A 22,928-nucleotide genomic window follows, 5' to 3' on the forward strand; every position below is an offset into this window, starting at 1 on the left:
AACTCTGACTTACTGCAAACTGAAGAGTGACTCAGCGGCACTCTAATAGGCTCAGTCAGTATCGTGATAATGTGCTTGGCATGGACTTAATTATGATGGAAGATTATTTACATGCAGAAGTGCAAGTATAATTTAATTTCAAAATAGCTTTAAGCTAATTAAAATGCAAATATCCATGGAGAGGTTATGCATGGTAGATCACATAACATAGGGACAAACAACAAACACAGCAAATAAACAAAAACAATCCGAATCAAAGACAAATAGAACATCTAACGGAATAAAATATGCACATCTACAATTTCTTGTGAGAAAAATAGAAAATAGAAAATGTTCTGTTGTTTTGGTGTAAGTATAAAGTTCATTTAGGATCACTGCATTAAAATAATCATGTAATCTCTGTACTTGCACCATAAATATTATTCAGCGTACAATATATAGCGCCATATATCACACAGTTTGGTATTTTGGCTACAATCTGAGCAGGTACACAGCGCCCTCTTTTGCTTAGCTTCCTGTCCTGCAGCTTGAATAAAGGGGCTACTGTTACTTTAAGAAAAAAACCTCAGCCCGCCAGAAGGCATTGTGGGTAACGTGGTAACAGCCAATCACGTCACTGTTGTCAACGCGTTGTTATGGAGCTGCGGAAGGCTGATGTTTAAAGGACGTCAAACTTCCAGGGTTTGTTTCGGTCTCAATTTATTAAAAGTGACTTCAACTCGTTTAGTTTATATTTTAAAATGTCCCTGGATCGACTGGACGTGTTGAGAGAGCGTAACAAACATTTACTGACCCAGCTGAGGCAGCAGAGAGACGAGCTGGAGCTGCAGAGCGGCCGCAGCGAGAGCCGCAAGAGGGAGAGAGAGGACGAGGGAGAAATGGTTACTCTGACCGGTGGAGACAGACGTCCTGCCCGGGCAGCTCTGTCCAGACCCTCCGTGAGATTTGCAGGTAAATAAACTGTTTGCTAACTTGAGACCAACGACCCGAAGGAAGCTTGCATATATTAGCTAAGTTGGCTGCTGGAAAGACGCTCAGAATGTCCTCATTTGCATCTTTTCCCCCTGTAATATTTAGTTCAAGTTATACTAAACCAGACACCACTTCGCATTAACCGCAAAATTTGGTTGTATTTTGTTGGAAGTTTTGTAAAAGATGCATACTCAGGTTCCCAGCTCCCACTCACACTTAGGGGAATTTTTCAGTTTGCAAAACATGAAGGTAACTACAAAGAAGGTGAATTGCTCTGGTGGAGTAAATTAAGGTACTTAAGATTTGTAAGGTACTTTGTATAGAGTTAACTGAAGGTACTCTTAATTATTTCATTTTTAACAACTAGTAAGTGCATCTTTAGGTTATTATCTTTCTGCAAAGTATACACGAGTACTGACATGTGATTAGAAATAAAATATAAGAACATTTAAAAAAAATAATTATCTTTAATGACATATTTGAGTCATAACCTTCTTTACTTTCTTTTCCTCTTTGTCTTTATCAGATATTTGTGAGAGACAAACGGACATCCGCCAGACTTTTTCCACACCATCTCTGACATCAAAACCCAGAGAAAGATCTTCTGAACGTACAACATCCTCAGACCTCTTTAGAGCCGCCAGCCAAAGACATCCTGAAGTCCACAACAAATTACATGTCATGGAGGTATTCAGCACGTCCCCGTCTAGTGAATCACAGCATTAAACTTAAACCCTAAATCTCACTTACTGTGTCTTACAAAGTAAATAAGCAAAAAGTTATTCTGGCGCTCATCCCCATGTCATTGGAAGATCTATCTGCAAAGTGGCCTCCATGGCTCAGTCATCTTTTTACATCTTAAAATAAGCATAAAATGTTCACCACCTATCTCCGAATGATTTTTAACATAATTCTGTTTTTTTAAGCCAAACAATTGCAGCTCATGTCCAGTATTTATTGTTGCTATCTTGTAAACTGTTGCATTTTGGAAAATGACTCAAAACTTTTCCAACCAGAAAGGAAGTAGAATGGAGACTGTTCAGTGAGTATTAAACAATACAATACAATACAACACCTTTATTTATCCCCAAAGGGAAATTCAATTGTCTGGGGTCTCATCTTTTTACTTGCTGATGGTAAGAAAGATTTTCTAAATCTTTCTGTCCTGCAGCACAGAGACAGGAGCCGTCCACCACCAATGTCTCGTTGGTCATTGAGGGAGATATGAAGCGGATGATCCATGTTTCTCAGAATGGCCTCCACCGTGCTCAGTGCACGTCTCTCCACCTCATCCTCCAATGGGTTCAATTTGATTCTGACCACAGAGCCAGCTTTTTTAACCAATTTGTTCAGACGCCTTGCATCCTTGTTCTTTATACTGCCTCCACTGCAGACTTCAGCATAAAACAGAACCCTTGCTACCACAGACTGATAAAACATCTGCAGCATCTTACTGCAGATGTCTATTGATCGAAGTCTTCGAAGGCAAAAGAGTCGGCTCTAAACTTTAGACCAAGAAGTGCAACATGTGTTCACTCAAACTTGAGATTATACTGATCAGAAGAAAAAAGATTGCTACATCTCCCTTTACTTAATAACGTGTTGTGTGTTCAGTCACCGCAGAAAAGGTGGACCGTTTCTAACAATGACTGAATTGGAACATCAGAACCAGATTAGTAACACATTGTGTGGTTTTCCAGACGGAGGCGCAGAATCGAGTTACATTTCAATCTGATGAACATGAAGACATACCAGCCTCAGACAGGCACAGTTTGCAGCCCTTACTTGGATATGACTGGATAGCAGGTACACCTTATTGGCCGTCCTCTCACATGTGATCATCAAATGAACCATTAACAGTTGATCTTTGTTTTTTACCCCGTAAGGAGTCCTAGATGCTGAGGACTCTTTGGTTGATCGCTCTGACGAGTTCTTCAATGATCTGCACGTGTTTCGATCACTGAATAGAGAAGAATGTGTCCACAGCGGACCAGCAGAGTGAGTGCCTCTCACTGTAGTGAACGATAATGTGTGTCAAATTTACCTGTGATTGATGACGGCTTCATTAAATGGCTGTTAATTGACTCTCCTCATAGATTATCTGAGGAGAACCCTCCAGTCTCACCGCCATTAACAGACAAGGCCGACCCCGAGGCTAACGTGGACACTCATCAATGTAAGGCGGATCACTTATTAGAACAGGACCCTCCTGTAATTACAGCTGAACTAACACTTGTCTCTGCTTTCTCAACTTTTGTCCAGGTACATTCTCTTACAGGATTAACAGCCGACTGTTCCCCGTCCCGCTTCACTCTCAGGAGCGCTGTCCCGTTTGTAAAAAGCACAAATCCTCCCACCCTCACACAGCTGCTGAACCAGCTCTAGTCAGGTACTGATGACGAGCACTTTTCCTGAATTTGGAAACCAGTCATGAACAGCAGAGCGCCTTACTGGCACAAGCCAAAAAACATTCATGATCAGTTTCAGTTTGACACACTATGTCACTCCGGTATGAACACAGGAGGCCACAGAGCTCTTGAGTACAGCTCAGCCCCAGGCCTGCCGCTACATGTTTTTCACCTCATTTTTATAGTTGGAACGCTTAAATGAAAAGATAATAACAAAACTGTGTGCCAAGGCAACATGTGGTGAATCCTCTGGGGTTCCCATTTAGACAAGCTGCAATGTCTAATAACTGTAGTATTAGTATAGCTCAATGCATTTAGTAGTAGTTTACCCTGTTTGATAATAATTCATGTTATCAGCTCTAGTAACACTGTGCACTGCTTAGATTCACAGTTCAAATGTCTGGTTGATGAGACAAACTGGTCTACTTGGTGTAAAATGAAACTGTGTGATGATCTATGTCGATGTATTACCGTCTATTAACCCTTTAGTGCACAACATGGGTCCACAGATACTCATTTTCCATTGATTAGGGGTCACTTTTGACCCATGTTGTGCACCAAAGGATGAAGAATGTCCTCTGTAAAAGGTCGTTTACATCTTTGAGATCAATAGAAAGCAGGAGTGGGTGATATGGATCAAATCGATCGTATTGATACAAACACTCAGACAACCAGAGATAAAATAAAGACATTTCTTTATATGAACAGTACAGCACAAATTTCCATCACCTCACACCAAGTTTCTTCACATTCCGTACTCATCTTCTCACTCTTCGGCTTCTAAGGGTCAGCATTCCTCGCTCAAACCTCTTGCCACCTTACAAGTACAAAGCTCACCGGCGATGCAGCTTCGACCCTTCTGATAGCTTGGGGCTACCATCGGTGAGTTCCAAATTAATTCAAATGAGCATTTGACACAGATGACCTGCCAGCCTCTAAAAGGCTAAGAGGTCATAGCTGATGTCATTTTCCGTCTTTGATCGCTACACATTATGTGAGCTCCTCTATATTTAATTTAATAGTATGCAAATGTAGCACAGGCTTTTAAAATTTCATGCATCTCTTTGTCCTTGTTTAGCACTGTCTTTCCGGCTGGTCAAACACAGGTCAGAGCACTCTGCTGCCACCGAGCAGCCTCGATCTGCGGAGCAGTCTTAACATAAAGAACTCTACTGGGCTACTGAATCAAGAACTGGAGGTGAGATACTGCACACTTAAAGGTCCCATATGGTGAAAAGCCATTTTTATGATTTGTGGTTGTAAAATAAAAGTTGTTAAAATATGAAGATGTTCACTTCTGCTGTTCCTCAAGCCCCACATAACCAGATACCCTCCTAGATGTACAAGTGAGTCAGAGCTCGACCCAGTTGCTACCTCACACTTTACTAACCAATAATCAACCAGCTCCAACCAGGAGCTGATTGACAGCTCCCGGTGAGACTTTGATTTATTGGTTAAAGGAGGCACAATATAGGGCCTTTAATACTCTATATATGTGTCTGTGTGTGTGCATTATTATAGATATGATGTACAGTCATGGAAACAAATATTAGACCACCCTTATTTTATAGTTCATTTTAATGCCTGGTACAACTAAAGGTACGTTTGTTTGGACAAATATGACAACAAAAATAGCTCATAAGAGTTTAATTTAAAGGGGAACTTCTTTTTTTTTCAACCTGGGGTCTGTTTTCATGTCTTTTCATACATGTGAGTGATGGAGAAATGAATATTCGACATAGCTCCAGTATTTAGCCAGGCACGCAGCTCAGCAGCTCAGCGAGCAGCTCAGCTAGCGAAAAGTATGGGGCAACTTGCCGCCCCTCGTCAAAGTCCGCCCCAACGTGATAGCTATCGCACGATTTCGGAACGAGATTTGCTTTCTAGCGTCCTGAGATTTGGATACAGACCACAACAAAGAGCGATCGCCAGGTAATGTGGAGGTTTTCGTTCACTTCTCATCTCTAGTATGTTGTGGGACACTCATTGAGACTATCTGAGCTGCTAGCTGAGCTGCTAGCTGCCTGCCTGGCTAAATACTGGAGCTATGTCGAAAATTCATTTCTCCATCACTCACATGTATGAAATCACATATGAAAACAGACCCCAGGTTGAAAAAAACCGAAGTTCCCCTTAAAGAGCTGATACCTGGCAATTTTCCATGGTTTTCCTTATAATAACCAAAATCATTTCAGCTCTTACATCAATAGCTATGGCGGCAGTGTACTGCTAAAAACACTGCTTTCAGGCATTCCATGTTTTATTTTCTGTCTTTTTTAGTCACATGATACACACAGGAGTTAGTACTTCACTGCATAACCACTGTTTTTGATGACAAGGGTGGTCTAGTATTTTGTTCCCCAATTACTGTATAAATGTATGTGTTTCTGTGTATGTGCACCCATGTATAGACACATTTACCACTATTTTTATGTTTAATGTGAGGATTACATGAATTACATGAAGCACCTATATACATGATGCACTGGCTGATTTGATAATCACATGAGTAAGCAGCTGTTTTTAATACCATGCTCAGTGAGGGAATGTGTTCATGTAGACACCAGTCAGCCACAACATTAAAACCTTTCTCATCACAATGCAAAGTTCCTGTGGAGTGTGCATGTTACTTTGAGACACACCACCCACCAGAAACATTGCTGCAGACCAAGCACACTCCTCTGTAGCAGCAGCAAGACCACAGAACATGCTCAACACATGGAGGCCCTACCGATCTGCTGCAAATGTCCCAGTGCCAACACTACAGGACATTCTGGCAATATTTTGACAACACAAGAGCGACCTACACAGTGTTAGGCCGGAGGTTTTAATCTTGTGGCTGATCAGTGTACATTGAGTCTTCACTTTTGTCTAATAGTCATGTTTTGATGTCAAATTCAAATGTCTACTACTGTCTAACTGTTAACATACTTTTAGAGGGCACGATACATGAACCTAATGAAATGGTGATTTTAATATTTTTCAGGATCTGTCTGCGCCGAAAGTATCCGGCAACCGTAACCTTGACCAGATCTCAGATGTGTCTCGCTTAGCTCATCACAGCTTTCAGCATTTCTCGCCAAAAAGAAAACTGAGAAGCACATCCCAGCCTGGGTGCTGACAGACCATCAGTCTATTTTTAAATGATGTTTAAATGATTATTCATTAGACACCAGACGTTACTGAATGAAAATATGCAGTTCTTGTATATTTGTTCATGTGTATGAAAAAAGAGGATTTAATAAAGTTGAAATAATTTACACAACCATAACGTTGCTAGGACTGCCATTTTACACTCCAGACTGCACACGTGCCTGTCAGCACGTTTGTGGATGGAAAGTATGAGATCGATGTAACGGCACAGTAGAAGGGGAACACAGTCAGCATCTACATTTAAAAAGGTTTTTGCTTAGTACGATACAAAATTAAGGAAGTAACTTTGAATCATCTATGTGTCTCAAGCAGCAGTTTGTATTTCCCTTTCCAGCTTGCTCTCGGAGTCTCTCATACTTCTATTTTTAACTTCCTCTGTCTCTACTTTGCTGTGACACGAGAACACTGTCGAAGCAAAGGCAGAGGACGGTGCACTGTACACGAGCTGTCATTCACAGGAAACCACAGCCACATGTATTTAATGCCACATATTTAATGTCACATTGTGCTGCAGTCCCACCTTTGACAGAGTAGTTTTTCCATTGTGTGTCATGCAGGCCCACGCATTTGAATACATTGTGTATACACTGAATATATATATATATATATATACAGCGCCCTCCGTAATTATTGGCACCCCTGGTTAAGATGTGTTCTTTAGCTTCTAATAAATTAAGTTTTTTTCGAAAATAATATAGGACCACAATGAAAAAAAGCAATGTCCAACCTTTAATTCAAGTGCATTTATTCAGTGGGGGAAAGAATCACACGTTCATGTGTGCCACAATTATTAGCACCCCTGATGTTAATATTTTGTACAACCCCCTTTTGCCAAGAGCACCTAAGCTTCTCCTATAATACATTTTTCTCCAAATTAAAATGGAATTCAGTTTAACACATCTTAACCAGGGGTGCCATGTATGTATGTATGTATGTATGTGTGTGTGTGTGTGTGTGTGTGTGTGTGTGTGTGTGTATATTTGTTCATTAAATTCCACAGAAATGAGGTAAAGGAAACATAGTTGTGTTCATGTATTCATATTTTTGTTATTGAGAATTAAGCAGGAAAATTCTGATGAATTTTGAGTTCATGGTGTGCTGTTGTGATGAAGCAGCACTTTGAAGATCTGTATCACAAACGCTGGGTTCAAAGGAAGGCGTCAGCTGTTATCTGGCAGACTGCTGATAGTCATCCTAAGGCTGGATGTTGCGACATGACAGCGGATCTGTGTGAGATGCGGCTTCATGATACTGCATTGATTTTAGTGCCAATAGTGAAAATATAATGCTCCTGTACCACATTTCATATTTTGCAAATCTTAATGCTGAAAATTCTTTCATGATCTGCCAGTTTTCATTTAAAAGCCTTTCTTGGAAAAAAAACATCAATCCAGCAGATGAAGGCTCATGATCAGATCAGCTGCTGCAGTTTTCATAAATTAGTATTTCTGACAAACATACAAGATAAATTGTGTTTAGTTCATGATTACCAGCCATGTTTCAAAGCATTGCTGTGCTGCTCTGCATGAAAATGTGTTTAGTCGACATTCTGCAGCCATTGGTTGCCATGAAAATAAACAGGATCTGAAACTGACTGATAAGAGATCACTGCAATCATCGTCATGTTAATGGCATAGACATGTTTTTTTTTTTATATGAAGCGTCTACACGATATAATAACTACATCAAAAAATAAGCAAAGGCAGCATGTTCATTTGTGACTCAAATTAGTTTCAAGTCTGTTAGGCTGTGCTTTTGGAAATTACTCATCAGTACAGCAAACCGAAAACAAAATCAGTGCACAAACATGTGAAAACCAGCCAATATTTTATATAAATATGTATGTATGTATGTATGTATGTATATATGTGTGTGTGTGTGTGTGTGTGTGTGTGTGTGTGTGTGTATATATATATATATACATATTTATTTATAGATAGACACATTTATCTATCAATCAATAAAATATATATATATATGTATATACATACATATATACATATTTATTTATAGATAGATAGATAGACACATCTATCTATCAATAAATAAATAAATTATATATATATATATATATATATATATACACATATATACATACATAAAATCACTTTCTTGTCAGTTGGTCACCTTTTATCCTGTGCCATCAAATTTAGGCAACAACTGCAGATGTGTTTTTTTTTAAAAGCCCAGAATAACATCAAAAATGATTTAATGTGACAAACCGTAACAGCACAGCTATGGACATCAGGGCTGCTGCCGCTGTGCTTGAGTACCAGAGAAATGTTGAGGATGTGGGAGGGGAAACTTCATTGTGAAATGTCAACGTCTCACACAAGAACAAACAGCAAAGCACAGAGCCATTAAAGTGGGCACAATGTGAATATGTACAGTACTGTGGTTGAAGACATGTTTTGAACACAGTGAACCAGTCAGTAAGGGGTAATAAAGAAAACCTTTTTGCCTTTGTTTTTCTATTTCCACGTCTCTACAGGGAGGTTACAATAGAGACGATGTTGGAGGAGGTTCAGCGAATCCTGAGCAAAACCAACCTGTGATTCTGTGTAAAATACAGATTCTGTAATCACAAATATAGAACATAAAGAAGACCTGAATTGTGAAACTGTGAGCTACAATCGCCTGCAACTACATAGAAATCCAGCAAAACATGTTAATTCTCTTATTAAATTAGGTCCATACTCCCAAATTTTGTCCTAAGTAAAACAATACCTATTACAGTTGATGCTGCACACCAAGTTGGGTTCTATGAGACTTCAGTGCGACCGAACCCCTGTGAATAAACAAGAAGAGAAAATCTAAGGAAACCTGCTTCCTGTTGAGGCAGTGACTTCATTTCTTTCTTTTTTTTTTGCTAAAAAACAGAAATGAAACACGAAAGGAGCAGCACAAAAAAACATTATTTCATGTGGTTTCATTTGCTTTCAGCCTTCGTGCTACTGAATTTCATTCATAATGTAGGGTTGGATTTGGTAACCAGAACCTGGTTACTGATGTTGGATTTAAATGACTTCTATATTCTGAGTTTTAACTTGACTTCACACAGGTGATTAAAATTTACCAAATGAATTAATTATGACTTAGGTGTGTCCTGTTAAAGAAGGTAGATAGTTATGCAAACATGTTTGTTGTATATCACATAAACAAAGATGTGGTTTACTTTTTTTTGAAGTTGTCTGTTAATCAGTTTCTAGAAAGCGTGAAAAAACATTCAATTGTAAAACAAAAAATGCTCATATGAAAGGGTTGAATATTTTTCACAAGCGCTACAGTTTTCCTGTGATCAATCACGCTTCAAAGAAACGTGAATTCATAGTGGTTTTTATGTTGCACATATACAAAAGAGATCACGCATCAGTGTGTGGAAGTACGGCTCCAGTTTTTACCCTAAACCAAACCTCGTCTAACCTCATTACAGTTTTTCACATCAGATCAGTGAATGTGAGTTACAGTCAGCCTGCTCGTTTCCTTCCTTCAATACTTGACTCAGTTCAAGGAAACTGCTCCTGTTTGCAGAGTCTTGACCCGCCTTTAGAAAATGAACAGTACAGTGCACACGTTGTATGCTGTATCCTCTCTATAATTTGCTTGAAAGAAGCAATGAAGGACATACTTGTACTCCTGGTTCTGCTGAATGCCCAAACTATCAAGGTAGGCTTTGTGTCTGTCATTGAGTCTGTCGTGCTTGTTCACAGTGTTTATCTGTAGACAGGCTGGACGTCAGCCAGTCGGGAGTCACCTGATGATCAATGTATTATTTAAACATACACTGAACTGCTAAGAATCTGTTTTCTGAATTAATTCAAGAAAGTCATATTTATGCCATAATTCCAAAATGTTAACAAATTTATTTTTAAAATACATTTCTATATTGTCTAATTTTATCAGTTGACCTGAAGCAAACAACAACAGAATTTTCTCATAAAACATGTCTAAAAACTCCTTCTCATCAGTATCAGTTTTGCTCTCAGTGTGAATATGTACAGTAAGTTTTCCTGTGGAAATTTTATTCACAAGTTATGGCGTGACGAACCTGTATGAATATTTGGTTTCGGTTACTTGGCATCTCATGCAGTTTCATAGTGGATGTGTCACTGCTGGAATGAAGTATCAACCCTTTCTATTGTCCTCTTTAATCACAGTGCATTTCTGGTGAAGAAGATGGGTTAGTACAGGCATGCGGCCAAGGCAAAAAAGGAAAAAACAGAATGTTCTCCTTGAATAACTGCCAGTAATTTTTAACATGAGACTCCACAGATCATAATCGACTCTAGTTCCTGTGCCAGTAGTGGTCATACCACACATGAAGCGGCATACTTAGGAACCGAGGGCTCCGAGGCTGCCGCCTCCGTTTCCTGTAATACGAGAAACACACTGCTGTAGTCAGCATATTCTTACTTTTGCTTGTCATTGGAGGGTGTTGTGGTGAGGCACCTTCAAGTCTTTTGAACAGGACAGGTGTGTGAACTGCTGCTGTGACAAGACTCCTTAGCACACAAATGCTGTGTTCACTGCCTAGAATATTTTAAAACAGAGGGAAAGATTATGTGAGTCATGGCATTGATGCATGTGTGCAACACAACATCCCAAGGTACTGCACAGATGAAATGCACCTCCTTCAAATTCAGAACAATGGCTGCTTGTCTGACCATTTCTGCAGCTCAGGGCGACAGCAGAAAGGGGAAAATGGAGGTGCTGGTGTGGGTGGTCTGGTACTAATTTAAGCTTATTTTTAACATAGTTCTAAACATAGCCAGTCATTGGTCAACTTGTTGTTTCTTTCTTCAGCAAGTGACTAAATTGTCAATTTTCAAATTACTATCCTCACTAGTCAGTTGGCTAAAGTTGAAGCTTATGGTCTGCCTCAGAGAATTTACTGGAAAAATGTCTGTCAGATACAAAAGTGGGCTTCAAATGCCTTCCGCCCAAGTAATTTCAAAATTACTAGATTTACCTGCCTATCTGCTACTGTGTCAAAGGGTTACAATGAAGGACTTTTATGTTACCAACTGTCTGCATGTGAGCATCAGAATATGAGTTGCTCTGAAGATCTGTCTCTATTTCCCGTAGGTCTGCTCTCAGCCCTATCAGGCAGACTCAGATGGAAACTGCCGCAACAAAACAACAGAATACTTGCCTGATGGTTCTAACCTGTGCTGCAAGAAGTGCCCCCCTGGTAAGAGCTACTCTACAAGCACAGCAAGGACTGACATTTTTCAAAAATTCCATTATACTACGTAGTGTCACACAATACTCAGGTATATACAATACTGAAATCTGTCTCAGTATGGAATAAAAGGTGACTTGTGATGACACAGGTTTTGAAACATGGTGATAAGAGTTTGGGTGTGGAGGTGTGAAAGAAGATGAGCACGCGCTTATTGCAGCTTAAAACATTTACAACCTGATATTTTCTTGTTATATCCGGAGAAGCAAGGAGCACAAAGCGAGTACATACCAGTGTACGCATTATTCACCATAGAAAGGTTTAAAGTAGAGGAAGGTTGATACATCAGTTAGGCAGATATTAGCTGTTTCCACACAGTAACACTATTGGTGTATAAGCAGAAAAGTACTGATAAATTGCAGTAGCTCTGTTGCACACTATACTGCATCTCATACCAACTAATAGAAAAACCCCTCATGCATGAAAAAGATGCGGTTACAGGTTACACAAGCTTTTTTTAGCCTGCAGAACAATGTCGGAACATTAGGCTATTTTTGAAATTTCAGCACAGTTATTTGTCCATAAACACAACAGACAGTTTAGCTTCAACTGATAGAGGCACATGCACAGAGAGTTTTGCGTCATTCACTTTGCTCACTTTCACAGTTGCAGATCTAACATCTAATGTCCTAATTTAAAGACAGAAGCTAATTTGTTTCATTTGGTAGCTTCACATTAGAAGTCTCTCAAAACCATGTGGATTCTCAGGCCTCAGTTGTTTAATCTTTACATACTCCCACTGACTGAAACTATTTCAAATTTAAATTTTTCCAGCAAATCTATGCAGATGACATGCAAATATACATACATATATGCACACTACCAGTCAAAGGTTTGGACACAACTTCTCATTTATTGTTTTTTCTTTATTTTCATGACTATTTAGATTGCAGATTCTCACTGAAGGCATCCAATCTATGAATGAATACATACTGAATTATGTAGTAAGCAAGAAAGTATGAAATAAATCAAAACATGTTTTATGTTCTAGATTCATCAAAATGGTCACCCTTTGCTTTGATTACTGCTTTGCACACTCTTGGCATTCCCTCAATGAGCTTCACGAGGTAGTCAAATAGCTGCTAAAAAACCACTACTAAGGAAAAGCAACAAACAGAAGAGATTTGTTTGAGTCAAGGAACACAAGGAATGGACATTAGACCAGAGGAAATATGTGCTTTGGTCTAATGAGTCCAAATGAGAGATCTCTGGTTCCACCCGCCGTGTCTTTGTGCGACACAGAAAAGGTGAACGGATGGTCTCGATATGCATGGCTCCCACCGTGAAACATGGAGGAGGAGGTGTGATGGTGTGGGGGTGCTTTGTTGGTGACACTGTTGGGGATTTATTCCAAATTGAAGGCACACTGAACCAGCATGGCTACCATCCCATCCGCATTGCATTTAGTTGGACCATCATTTATTATCCAACAGGAAAATGACAAACACAACCAAACACTGTGTCAGATGACCTGGGGCCTCATTTATAAAACATTGCGTAGGATCCATACTAAAGTTTGCGTACGCCGAAAATACGAAAAGGGCATATGCCCCTCACCCCTGATTTATAAAACTTTGCGTAAGCACAGCTGCATGAAATTTCTTTATAAATCACACACCAGCTGGAAGATTGCACAGGTGGATCCACCTCACATTCCGCCCACAACACACCCACATTTTACCATGAATGGTCAATGCAAAGTAACTCATGAATGTATCTGTATATAAATAAGCTGCTGATCCACGGCATTTCATGCAGCGCTGGCCGGCAGTCTTTTCACTGCTGTGCGTCAGGATGAATGAATCATGTGTTGACCCAGGCCACCCTGCCACTAAATTTGTTATGATCATGTCCGATGTACAAATAATTTGTAAACTGATTGAATGTACATTTTTTCGGTTCACATAGACAAATTCATCTTCACTCGGGAGTTGTGGTGTGAAGCATGTGTGCCTGTACAGGGCTGATTAATGGTTGGACGCTCATCCCATTCGGCCGCATATGGATAAATAAACAAAATTCTTTACTTTTTTTTTGCCTTTTTACTGTAATAGTTGCAGTGAAGAGTGACAGGAAATGGGGAGAAGACATGCATAAAAGTGCCGCGGGCAGGAATCGAAGCCGGGCCACTGCGTCGGAGACCACCCCTGCAAATGGGTCTTCTGCTTTCCCCGATGAGCCATACGGGCGCCGGGTGATCAGTAAACAAAATTATTTAATAAAGATCACCGCACCGGCCCCAGATGTGGACCGGCCCTTCGGTCAAACGACCGAATGAAATAACGTTCAATCCGCCCCTGTTGATATATGAACATAGTTCTGCAAATACAGTCGTCGGCCGAATGACGCACTATATGAACATCTACAACAATGAGGGTTTATGATTGTCCAGCTCTACAAGTCTAATATATGATAACAATAAAGGTTTGACATCAATCTGGTTTCAATTCGCCACTTCACCCTCCGGCACTGCTGTTCCCTCTGTCTCCAAAATGTGCTTAAGCAAGCATCAAAGTTGGCGCACCTGTGCGCACATTCTCACGCCAAGTTTGTTTTAGAAATCACAACGAACACAGCGTACGCCACTTACTACGCAAAGTTTGTGATTTACGCCCTGTTTTATGCGTAAGGAAGCATCAAGAATCAAGGCTGGCGAACCGGTGCGCACATTCTCACGCCAAGTTTGTTTTTATAAATCACAACCTTTGCGTAGAAAGTGGCGTACGCCACTTTCTAGCCCTGTTTTGTGCGTACGCAAGCTTTATAAATGAGGCCCCAGGTCTCCACAGTCACCTGACCAAAAACAGCTGAGATGGTTTGGGATGAGATGGACTGCAGAGTGAAGTCAAAACGGTCAACAAGTGCTCAGCATCTCTGGGAACTCCTTCAAAACTGTTGGAAAATCATCTCAGATGACTACCTCATAAAGCTCATCCAGAAAATGCCAAGAGTGTGCAACCAAAGCAAAGGGTGGCTATTTTGAAGAATCTAAAATATAAAACATGTTTTGACTTATTTCACACTTTTTTGTTTACTACATAATTCCATATGTGTTCATTCATAGATTTGATGCCTTCAGTGAGAATCTACAATGTAAATAGTTACAAAAATAAAAAAAAAACATTTAATGAGAAGGTGTGTCCAAACCTTTGACTGGTAGTGTATAATTCTGTCATCAAATATTTAAAGCTCAGTAGATCCTTTGGGATAGTGTACTAAACAAATTAGAAGCTACATGTTTCAAAATTTTCCCCAGTTAGATGAGGACAAACTGAACTTGCTGGTTTTGGGGTGAAGATATACTTAAAGTCGGTGCTCATCTTAAGAATCTGTCTTTGTAGAGAAAAGATGAAGTTAAAAAACAACAACAACCAATCAACAACAATTTCTCTCTCTACCACCTTAAATTAGAAAAAAAGAAAGATGAGCATCAGAATGTCCTAAAGGTATTCAGTTGGGCTGAGATCTGGTGACTGCAACATGCTTTCATTTTAACTCGCCCTGTGATTATCGTCTTAAAAGAGACCACTGACATCAGGATGGAAACGTTTCATCATATGATAAAGGGGCTCGCTCAGACCAACTTTACATTGATTTTGATTGACACTCCCCACGGCATTACAGAACCATCAGATTACCTCACCGCGTGGGTTTAATTTATCACCTCTCCGTATGTGATAACAGTTACTTTCAGATTTTATCAGCTACAGTTAACCAGTTAATTAAGCTCCTCTTTGATCCATGAGATGGCTGAATGTGCTATTTCGGCCTGGTGACTTGTTTTAAGACATAAGAAAAGTCTTACACAAGCACAGACATTAAATGCATGATATAGTGCTAAAGATGGGACTCAAGCTGCAAGTATGAGGCAAAAGTTCTACATTGTTACCAACCGAGGAGTACGGCTCAGCAATATAAGAAAAAACATTTTGATTATATTGAGACGTTGCAATTGCGATATGAATCAGAAGTGTGAATGGTCAATTTTTAATTTCTTTTCCACTGAAATAAATTATTATAATGTGATGTCTAGTACCACAGAAGCCTGTCCCCTATGAGCAGACATATTCTGTAACACCACAGTTTATTTATAATATGATGTCATGACACATTTTACCTTTCTCCAAAAACTGCAGCTCCTGTGATTTGGTTATTGAAGTGGGCCATGTCAGGAATTTGATAATATTTCAATTAACTGTTCAGCCCTCCTGAGGAGACATGCAAATAACATGGAAATGAAGATACATTTCCTTTGTGTTGAAGCAAAGTGCTACTTTATTACAAGAGCAATTAGGAAAAATGTAAGATCAATCTGATTTTATTCTCCATCCATCCATTCTCTATACACCGCTTTATCCTCACTAGGGTCGCGGGGGGTGCTGGAGCCTATCCCAGCTGACTCGGGCGAAGGCAGGGGACATAAGGAAGTCTGTCGCAGGGCTACATATACAGACAAACAATCACACTTACATTCACACCTACGGGCAATTTAGAATAATCAATTAACCTCAGCATGTTTTGGACTGCGGGAGGAAGCCGGAGTACCCGGAGAAAACCCACGCATGCACAGGGAGAACATGCAAACTCCATGCAGAAAGATCCCAGGCCGGGACATGAACCGGGGATCTTCTTGCTGCAAGGCAAAAGTGCTAACCACTACGCCACTGTGCAGCCCTGATTTTATTGTTTTAGCATTATTCTTTTTTTTGCTACATAACTTATAGACTACTAAACAGTAGTCCATATTTTATTTTATGCGTGAAAAGAGAGAAGGTTTTAAGAATGTCATCATTGTGTTAAAAGTAGCACTGTTTTGGGTAACACTGCTGCTTTCACTTGAAGAGCTTCCAATATCAGCTCCACACGGTGAGGAAATACCACACAATGGACAGTGTTTTTTGTAATACAACCTATAACCCCAAAACTACTCCATGGCCCAGAAAGGAAAGCTTTAGCTAGTGCTGTAGATTAGATCTTCGGTAATACTAATGGCACAAATCTTCTGCTGCACAGTTCCATCTGATTTTCAATCTCATTTTTTGGAATAAATTTCTTTCTACAGTTCAATTGTGGATTTCACACAAGAATTTCTTTTCTTGATTTTACTTTGTTTATTTCTCTTGAGCGGTTGGCATGAAAGGTAGTGCTGTAGTTTCTGCACGATGCCGTGTTTTGGCTTTGAAAAGTACCTGCTTTTAAAACAGTAATCTGGGTCGTGAAGCGCATGAATGCAGTTTTACTTGGAAGTGTTTTCAGCAGCTCTGTTCTCCTAAAGCAATCACTTGATCTCATGTGCCTGCTAATCTGATCTCTCTCCCACTCAGTGTGGAGTTAATTGCTTTACGTCCCACTTCTCTATTGAGTGTGTAAGCGTAGCAGCCAGTGTGTATTTAATGCCAAAACCGCAACCTCTTTTACGCACTCCAGCACAGAGTGTATAATAACTCTACATCTCATGCATCACCATTTTATTTTGGAATGGTTATAATATAATGAAATGTATGATATATTCTTGTATCGACCTCATTGCCATATTGCACCTACTTTCATTCATATTTACACTATGTATGACATATTTGCACTAGTATGTTACTAAGCTGTGTTTTTGTCTTATTTCTCTCTTTTTTATTTTGTATTCTTATATTACTTGCTAGATTTGTATATATATTTATCCCTCTCTTTATTATGCCATTGTTACACTGCCTGCTCTACGTGCCTTTTAATTGCCCCCTGGGGACAAATAAAGTTGTCTGAATCCGAATCTTATAACCGGGAATATGAAGTGAAACCATGAGAAATACTGTAATTTAAAATTGTGGAAATACAATGCTGACGTGCTGTCTAAAAATACATTTAAAATGTTTTTTACATTGTGGACTCATTTATATTAGACACTGCATTGTATAAGTGAATGTATATTAATCAACTGGATGTCATTACAGGGCACCGACAGAAAGAAGAGTGCACTGAAACTACTGACAGTGTGTGTGAACAATGTCCACAAAGCCAGTACATGGAGAGCTGGAACTATGCTCAAAACTGCTTCTCCTGTCTCAAATGCAAATCAAGTCAGTATATGAACTGCAAATCTCCTTGTTATTATTTTATATTTATCGATTTATTGTTTTTTTTTTAACGCCTCTTTATTGGATTTAACCAGGCAAAGGTTTGCAGGACGCCCAGAAATGCTCCTCAACAACAAAGTCCATGTGTATATGCCAGCCAGGCCGGTACTGCATCATGGGATTTGATGATCTGTACTGTGCAGAATGTCGAAAGTACAAATCATGCCCAGCTGGCTATGGAGTAACTAGGCCAGGTACAGATTTTATGTTTACATGTGATCATTAGATATTTTATTTTAAAATTCTGAATGAACCATTTATCTTGCTTACCTACAAATATTGCAAAAACAGTAGAATTAAATACTATGAACCCCAATGTAAAGGCCAGTTCACACCCAGCTATCAATCTAGCGCTAACTATATTATATCTTTGATTTTGGTGACAGAAAACATTTAGTAAAACTTAATCATGGCCCAATCAGAAGTAAAACATGTTAAATACAGTCATAAGTGCATGTCATAAAATGAAATGTGATTGTGAAACATTTGCTTATGTTACTTGTTGTCAGGCGCAGCAGACTCAGATGTGAGGTGTGAACGGTGCCCCAGTGGGACCTTCTCTGACTCTGTCTCCTCCACTGACCGCTGTCAGCCTCATACTAAGTAAGTGAAGGAGAGTCACATTTACACACCGTGGTTAGGAACTCAAATCACTGATCTCTTTCTTCATTCTCTCCAGCTGTGATGGAGGGACTGTTGTTCACAAAGGCAATGCTACCTCAGACACTGTATGCGAATGGCAGACCTCAACAAAACATTTCAAGACTGTGTTCACGACCGCAAGTACAGTTATGAGCACAGTTGCAACAGAACTGACGGCTCCACGTGGACCGAGAGACTCCACACAGTCTGCCTCACCTCCTGTTTCAGAGGACAAGTTCAGCATTGCAACAAAAAGCCCGCAGCCAACCACAGAACCCGGCAGCGAACTGGGTACAGTACCTGACTAACTCAGCGTTTCTAAGCAGCCATCATAAGGAAACTGAAGTGTTTCAAAATGTCTCTCTTTCTGAGTTGTGTCTGTGTTTACTTCTCTCTTAGCTGCAGTCATTGCTGGTGTCACTGGATTCCTTTTGTTTTTAATCGCCCTCATGCTGTTGTTCATTTGTAGGCAAATGCGGAAGAAAGGTAACTCTTGTTTCGTGAAAAAGCTATATTTCTATCTACATTATATTCATCTTCATGTTAAAATACAGAATGATACTGACCGTTATTTCTCAGCATCTTTAGCAGCAACTCTTCACACTTTCACTGGCTTACTTACGGTTTCTGAATGCCTGCTGTTGCTTTCTTCCCAGATGCTAAAAGGCTACAGGCTAAAGTAGATGCAAATGGAAACTGTGAGAGTGCTGAGAAGGTGAGGCTTGGCTTTTTGTCTTTGTGACTGAATACACACTTTATTCTATAAGGTACACCTCTACAACTTGTTCAGTTTCTGGTGACACTGTTGGAAATGTTTAAATTCAACAATAGTTTTAGTAATGAGTTAAACTGGACTATTATTTTTATATTGAGAACAGTTGATTTTTTTGTCATTTCTATTCACATACATGGATTGCCACTTGAAAATAATGTAGCGTAGCGCAACAACATTCATTAACTATCAACAGTGCTAAAACTACTAACTAAATTTGCACCTCTATGACAGCATCAGCAAAAACGGAATATTCCAGCATCATTAAAACAGACATGTTGGCAAACCTGTTGTATTAGATTGCATGAGATGGCACATCCTTGTAGTTGTGGCTACATAAAACACATAAACTTAACTTTCTTTTTGTGTCTACTGCAGATCAGCCAGTCTCAGAGTTATTTGGGGGAATCTCAGGTGACTTCGTTCACAGTTGCTTCACCAGAACAACAGTGTCTGCTGGAAAAAGGGGAAGCCAGCAGTGACCACAGTCAGTGCAGCAACAATACTGAAACTTTAACTAGAACAGATGGCTACAGCAGCCACGAGTCCATCAGCCCTTTACAATCCACTTTAGCTCTTGACAATCCACAGTCTGTGCTGTCAGAGCCCATGACTCTACTCTCCCACATGGAGCCCATCCCTCCCCAGCCCAGCATCCCCACACAGCCCTCCTCTCAGCCCACCAGCCCACAGATCATCAGCCCCGTGACAACCAGCCCCCAGTTCAACGTCAACATCACTTTGCACATAGGTGGTGGGTCTTGTGGGGCACCGTCCATCGTGCCTTCAGACTTGATACAACCAGACTACAGGCTCCCTTATGGAGAGGAGGAGTCCTTTGGCAACCCACAGCAAGAAGCTGGGAAACAGTCAGTGATGTCTGTACAGGAGAGTGAAAGCTACAGTACATGAAGAGTCATCTGCATGTAAGACTGACAATTTCAAAAAAAATCTTTGCCATAGTACACGACTGAAAACAATCTGGCTAAGCTAACAAAATGCACTTACACTGTAGGTGTGGCAAATTTAATGAGGACAACAGACAGGCACAGTTCTTCTGTTCCCATATCAAAGTCATTAACTGTTACTTTACATGTTAATATGTGTATATAAAATGCTGTATATAAAGATGTAAATACTGTCTTACCTTTAGTGCTTACCAAACAAGAAAAAAATAAAAAGGAACATAAATATAACTTGTTGTCTGCAATGATTATAACAACAAGCGTCAAATTTGTTATTTCAACCTCCAACTTGTCCCATATAAAATATAGACAGCTGGTTTTGTAAAATATGCAATTTGTGTACTTATTTTTGAAATGACAAAGTTGCATATAATTAACAAAGAATGTCTATTTTGTGTGAAAGGATTATGGCTACTCTTATTTGTTACAGAGGTCCTAAAAAGTATTCAAACACCAAGATTTTCATACACTTTACGCTTCCTGAGGTCCTTATTCCTTCAATAAAATGAGCTGATCAACATCAATGTAAGAAAAACAGCATCAGACAGTGACATTCTCACCTCCACCTGGTTGGAATTATTCCCCTAGTCTTCCTCCACACAATGTTTCTGCCATCAGATCCATGTAAATTGAATTTGGACTCATTCAAAAATAACGCACGTCTCCAAAAGCCGCTGTCTTTCTGTGCATGTTTGCTTGCAAATTTAATCCAAGCTGTCCTATTCTTTGAGCTGTGAGTGTCGCTCTCCCTCTGTAGCCACACTCCTTGATCCTATTGTGAATGGTCTGTGGACTGAGTTGTACCCGGTAATTCTCATTGATCTCTGAAGCTATCCGTGCTGTTGTTTCACGCCTGTTTGTTGCTGATTTTGCTCACAATTATGCAGTCCAATCTGCTGCTGGGCTTTCTAGGGCTGCCTGCGCACCACCTGTTCTCAGTCACAAGTAACCTCCATTTTTGAACTTTCTGACAAAATACCCAAGTGAAGACAACAGATTTTTTTGCTGCTCTGATGAATTATACAAACAAACAATTCCTACTTTATATCTGAATGTTTTGCAGTTGCTTTAAAGTAACCAGTTCCAAGGTAATTTACAGTAAAGCAGCTGTTTAAACTCAAAGCTCCAAGCAGAGTAACTGCAACTGAAGTTCAACATGTCAACAGTGGGCTAAAAAACTGAGCTTTTTTGACATTTATTGTGTCTTTTTCGATGAATCATGTACTGGCTTATCTGACATTTTATGAAAAACCCGATGAATGTAAGACATTAAAGCTGCTGTCCGGAGTTTCCGTTTGTTTTCAATTTATGTATCATTTTTTAACAAAGCTTAAATGTGTTAGTCTAGTTCGATACTATAATATAAAGTTAGTATAACGCGATATGAAAATTTATTCCTGAGCTCCGCCTTCCTCTCATAGACCCCCATGTTATTCCAAAAAGCGCCGGTTGCTGCCGACCAATCAAGTTCGAGCTTCAGCTTTGTCATGCTGTCAATCAACGGTTACGCGCACAGCAAGCAAGCCCATGCAGAGGTGGGCGAGCTACGCACTACGCAACCGCGCGCACATTTGTTTTGCTTGTGGAGGAGAGAGCATCAGGGATCAGCAACTTCCAGAAAAGTTACCAATCCCACGGCTTGTCAGGCCAAGAGACTGCAGGACGTTTTTTGGCTCGGGGTGCTCGCGTCGCTCCCCGACCACGGCCTCCATAGCCCGCCTGCGGGCTTCGTTTAGATGCTGTGGTCGGGGTGCTCGCCTCGCTCCCCGACCACGGCCTCCATAGCCCGCCTGACGGCTTCGTTTAGATGCCCGACCTCTGGAGGAAGATGTTGGGGCGTCTGGGACATACTCTTCGTCAGAGGAGTCATGCAATTCTGAACTCTAGATAGAAATAAATAAACAATCTAACACATATACACGCGTAAATGCACTAAGTTTGATAAACAACGTCATCGAGAGGGATACACGAGTGTAATCACATATTGAAACTTTACTCGTTCGTCCTAGCAGATTCATGTTATTTTGGTATTAGGACAAGTTAGACTCAATACAGCATTCTAACGTAATTCCTTTATTATTTACTAAAGGTACTAAATGCAGAAGAGGGGAAAACAGCAAAACAGGCAAGATGCTGCAGCACTCCGGGCACTTCTCTCATGTACTGCGCGCGTGCACAAATAAAGGGGCGAAATCGGAGGGAGGGAGGGAGGGAGGGAGGGTGGGACCAACAGCGTTTTGGGAGACGCTGCGATTCAAACTCCGGACAGCAGCTTTAAGGTCTGCTGATAGATTAAAGGCATTAGAGGAGATTTAATTTCCTACGACTTTGAACGTAGCATGCGCATGCGCACATACAACCTCTCTCTCATCCCCCTCTTAACATTTACGAAGAAACGCCCCCCCTCCAGAAACTTGCGTAGGACTCGTGAAGTTTTCTTTTATGGCTGGGTCCCCCTGGATCTTTATCTGCCATTATGTAAAAAAAGATGAGCAAAACAAGTCGCCAGCTAACTACGAAGCTATACCAAAGCAACACATACAGAAAACACGTAAGTCCAAGGCGTACGTAATCTACGTAACTAGGCCTGAGTCGGAAGATTTTTGATTGACAGGAAAGGGAGCGAACCAAACGCCTCGGTCCGAGCGC

The 22,928-nt window shown here is 40.2% G+C and overlaps 2 protein-coding genes across 5 annotated transcripts; both read left to right on the top strand.

Annotated features, from left to right (window-relative positions):
• The first annotated feature begins 601 nt into the window (after positions 1 to 601).
• On the top strand, positions 602 to 6,651 carry miip (migration and invasion inhibitory protein). 3 transcript variants are annotated; one of them, XM_022209810.2, is made up of 10 exons: positions 602 to 951; positions 1,499 to 1,659; positions 2,673 to 2,778; positions 2,859 to 2,970; positions 3,069 to 3,148; positions 3,235 to 3,361; positions 4,166 to 4,262; positions 4,459 to 4,578; positions 4,693 to 4,726; positions 6,367 to 6,491. In XM_022209810.2, exons 1-10 carry the CDS (start codon positions 741 to 743, stop codon positions 6,399 to 6,401), a joined length of 1,083 nt encoding a protein of 360 aa, XP_022065502.2. In that variant the 5' UTR covers positions 602 to 740; the 3' UTR covers positions 6,402 to 6,491. The 3 variants fall into 3 exon arrangements, with proteins under 3 accessions (XP_022065502.2, XP_051804826.1, XP_022065500.2); XM_051948866.1 differs by having other exon boundaries at positions 4,693 to 6,490; XM_022209808.2 differs by lacking the exon at positions 4,693 to 4,726 and having other exon boundaries at positions 603 to 951; positions 6,367 to 6,651.
• Positions 6,652 to 8,678: 2,027 nt separating this feature from the next.
• tnfrsf1b (tumor necrosis factor receptor superfamily, member 1B) lies at positions 8,679 to 22,431 on the top strand. 2 transcript variants are annotated; one of them, XM_022209813.2, is made up of 9 exons: positions 8,679 to 10,199; positions 11,619 to 11,724; positions 17,718 to 17,843; positions 17,936 to 18,094; positions 18,410 to 18,503; positions 18,580 to 18,833; positions 18,942 to 19,028; positions 19,199 to 19,257; positions 19,693 to 22,427. In XM_022209813.2, exons 1-9 carry the CDS (start codon positions 9,786 to 9,788, stop codon positions 20,224 to 20,226), a joined length of 1,833 nt encoding a protein of 610 aa, XP_022065505.2. In that variant the 5' UTR covers positions 8,679 to 9,785; the 3' UTR covers positions 20,227 to 22,427. The 2 variants fall into 2 exon arrangements, with proteins under 2 accessions (XP_022065505.2, XP_051804823.1); XM_051948863.1 differs by lacking the exon at positions 8,679 to 10,199 and having other exon boundaries at positions 10,208 to 11,724; positions 19,693 to 22,431.
• The last annotated feature ends 497 nt before the right edge of the window (positions 22,432 to 22,928 follow it).

Source organism: Acanthochromis polyacanthus, chromosome 5, assembly GCF_021347895.1.
Source record: "Acanthochromis polyacanthus isolate Apoly-LR-REF ecotype Palm Island chromosome 5, KAUST_Apoly_ChrSc, whole genome shotgun sequence".
Taxonomy (NCBI): Eukaryota; Metazoa; Chordata; class Actinopteri; family Pomacentridae; genus Acanthochromis; species Acanthochromis polyacanthus.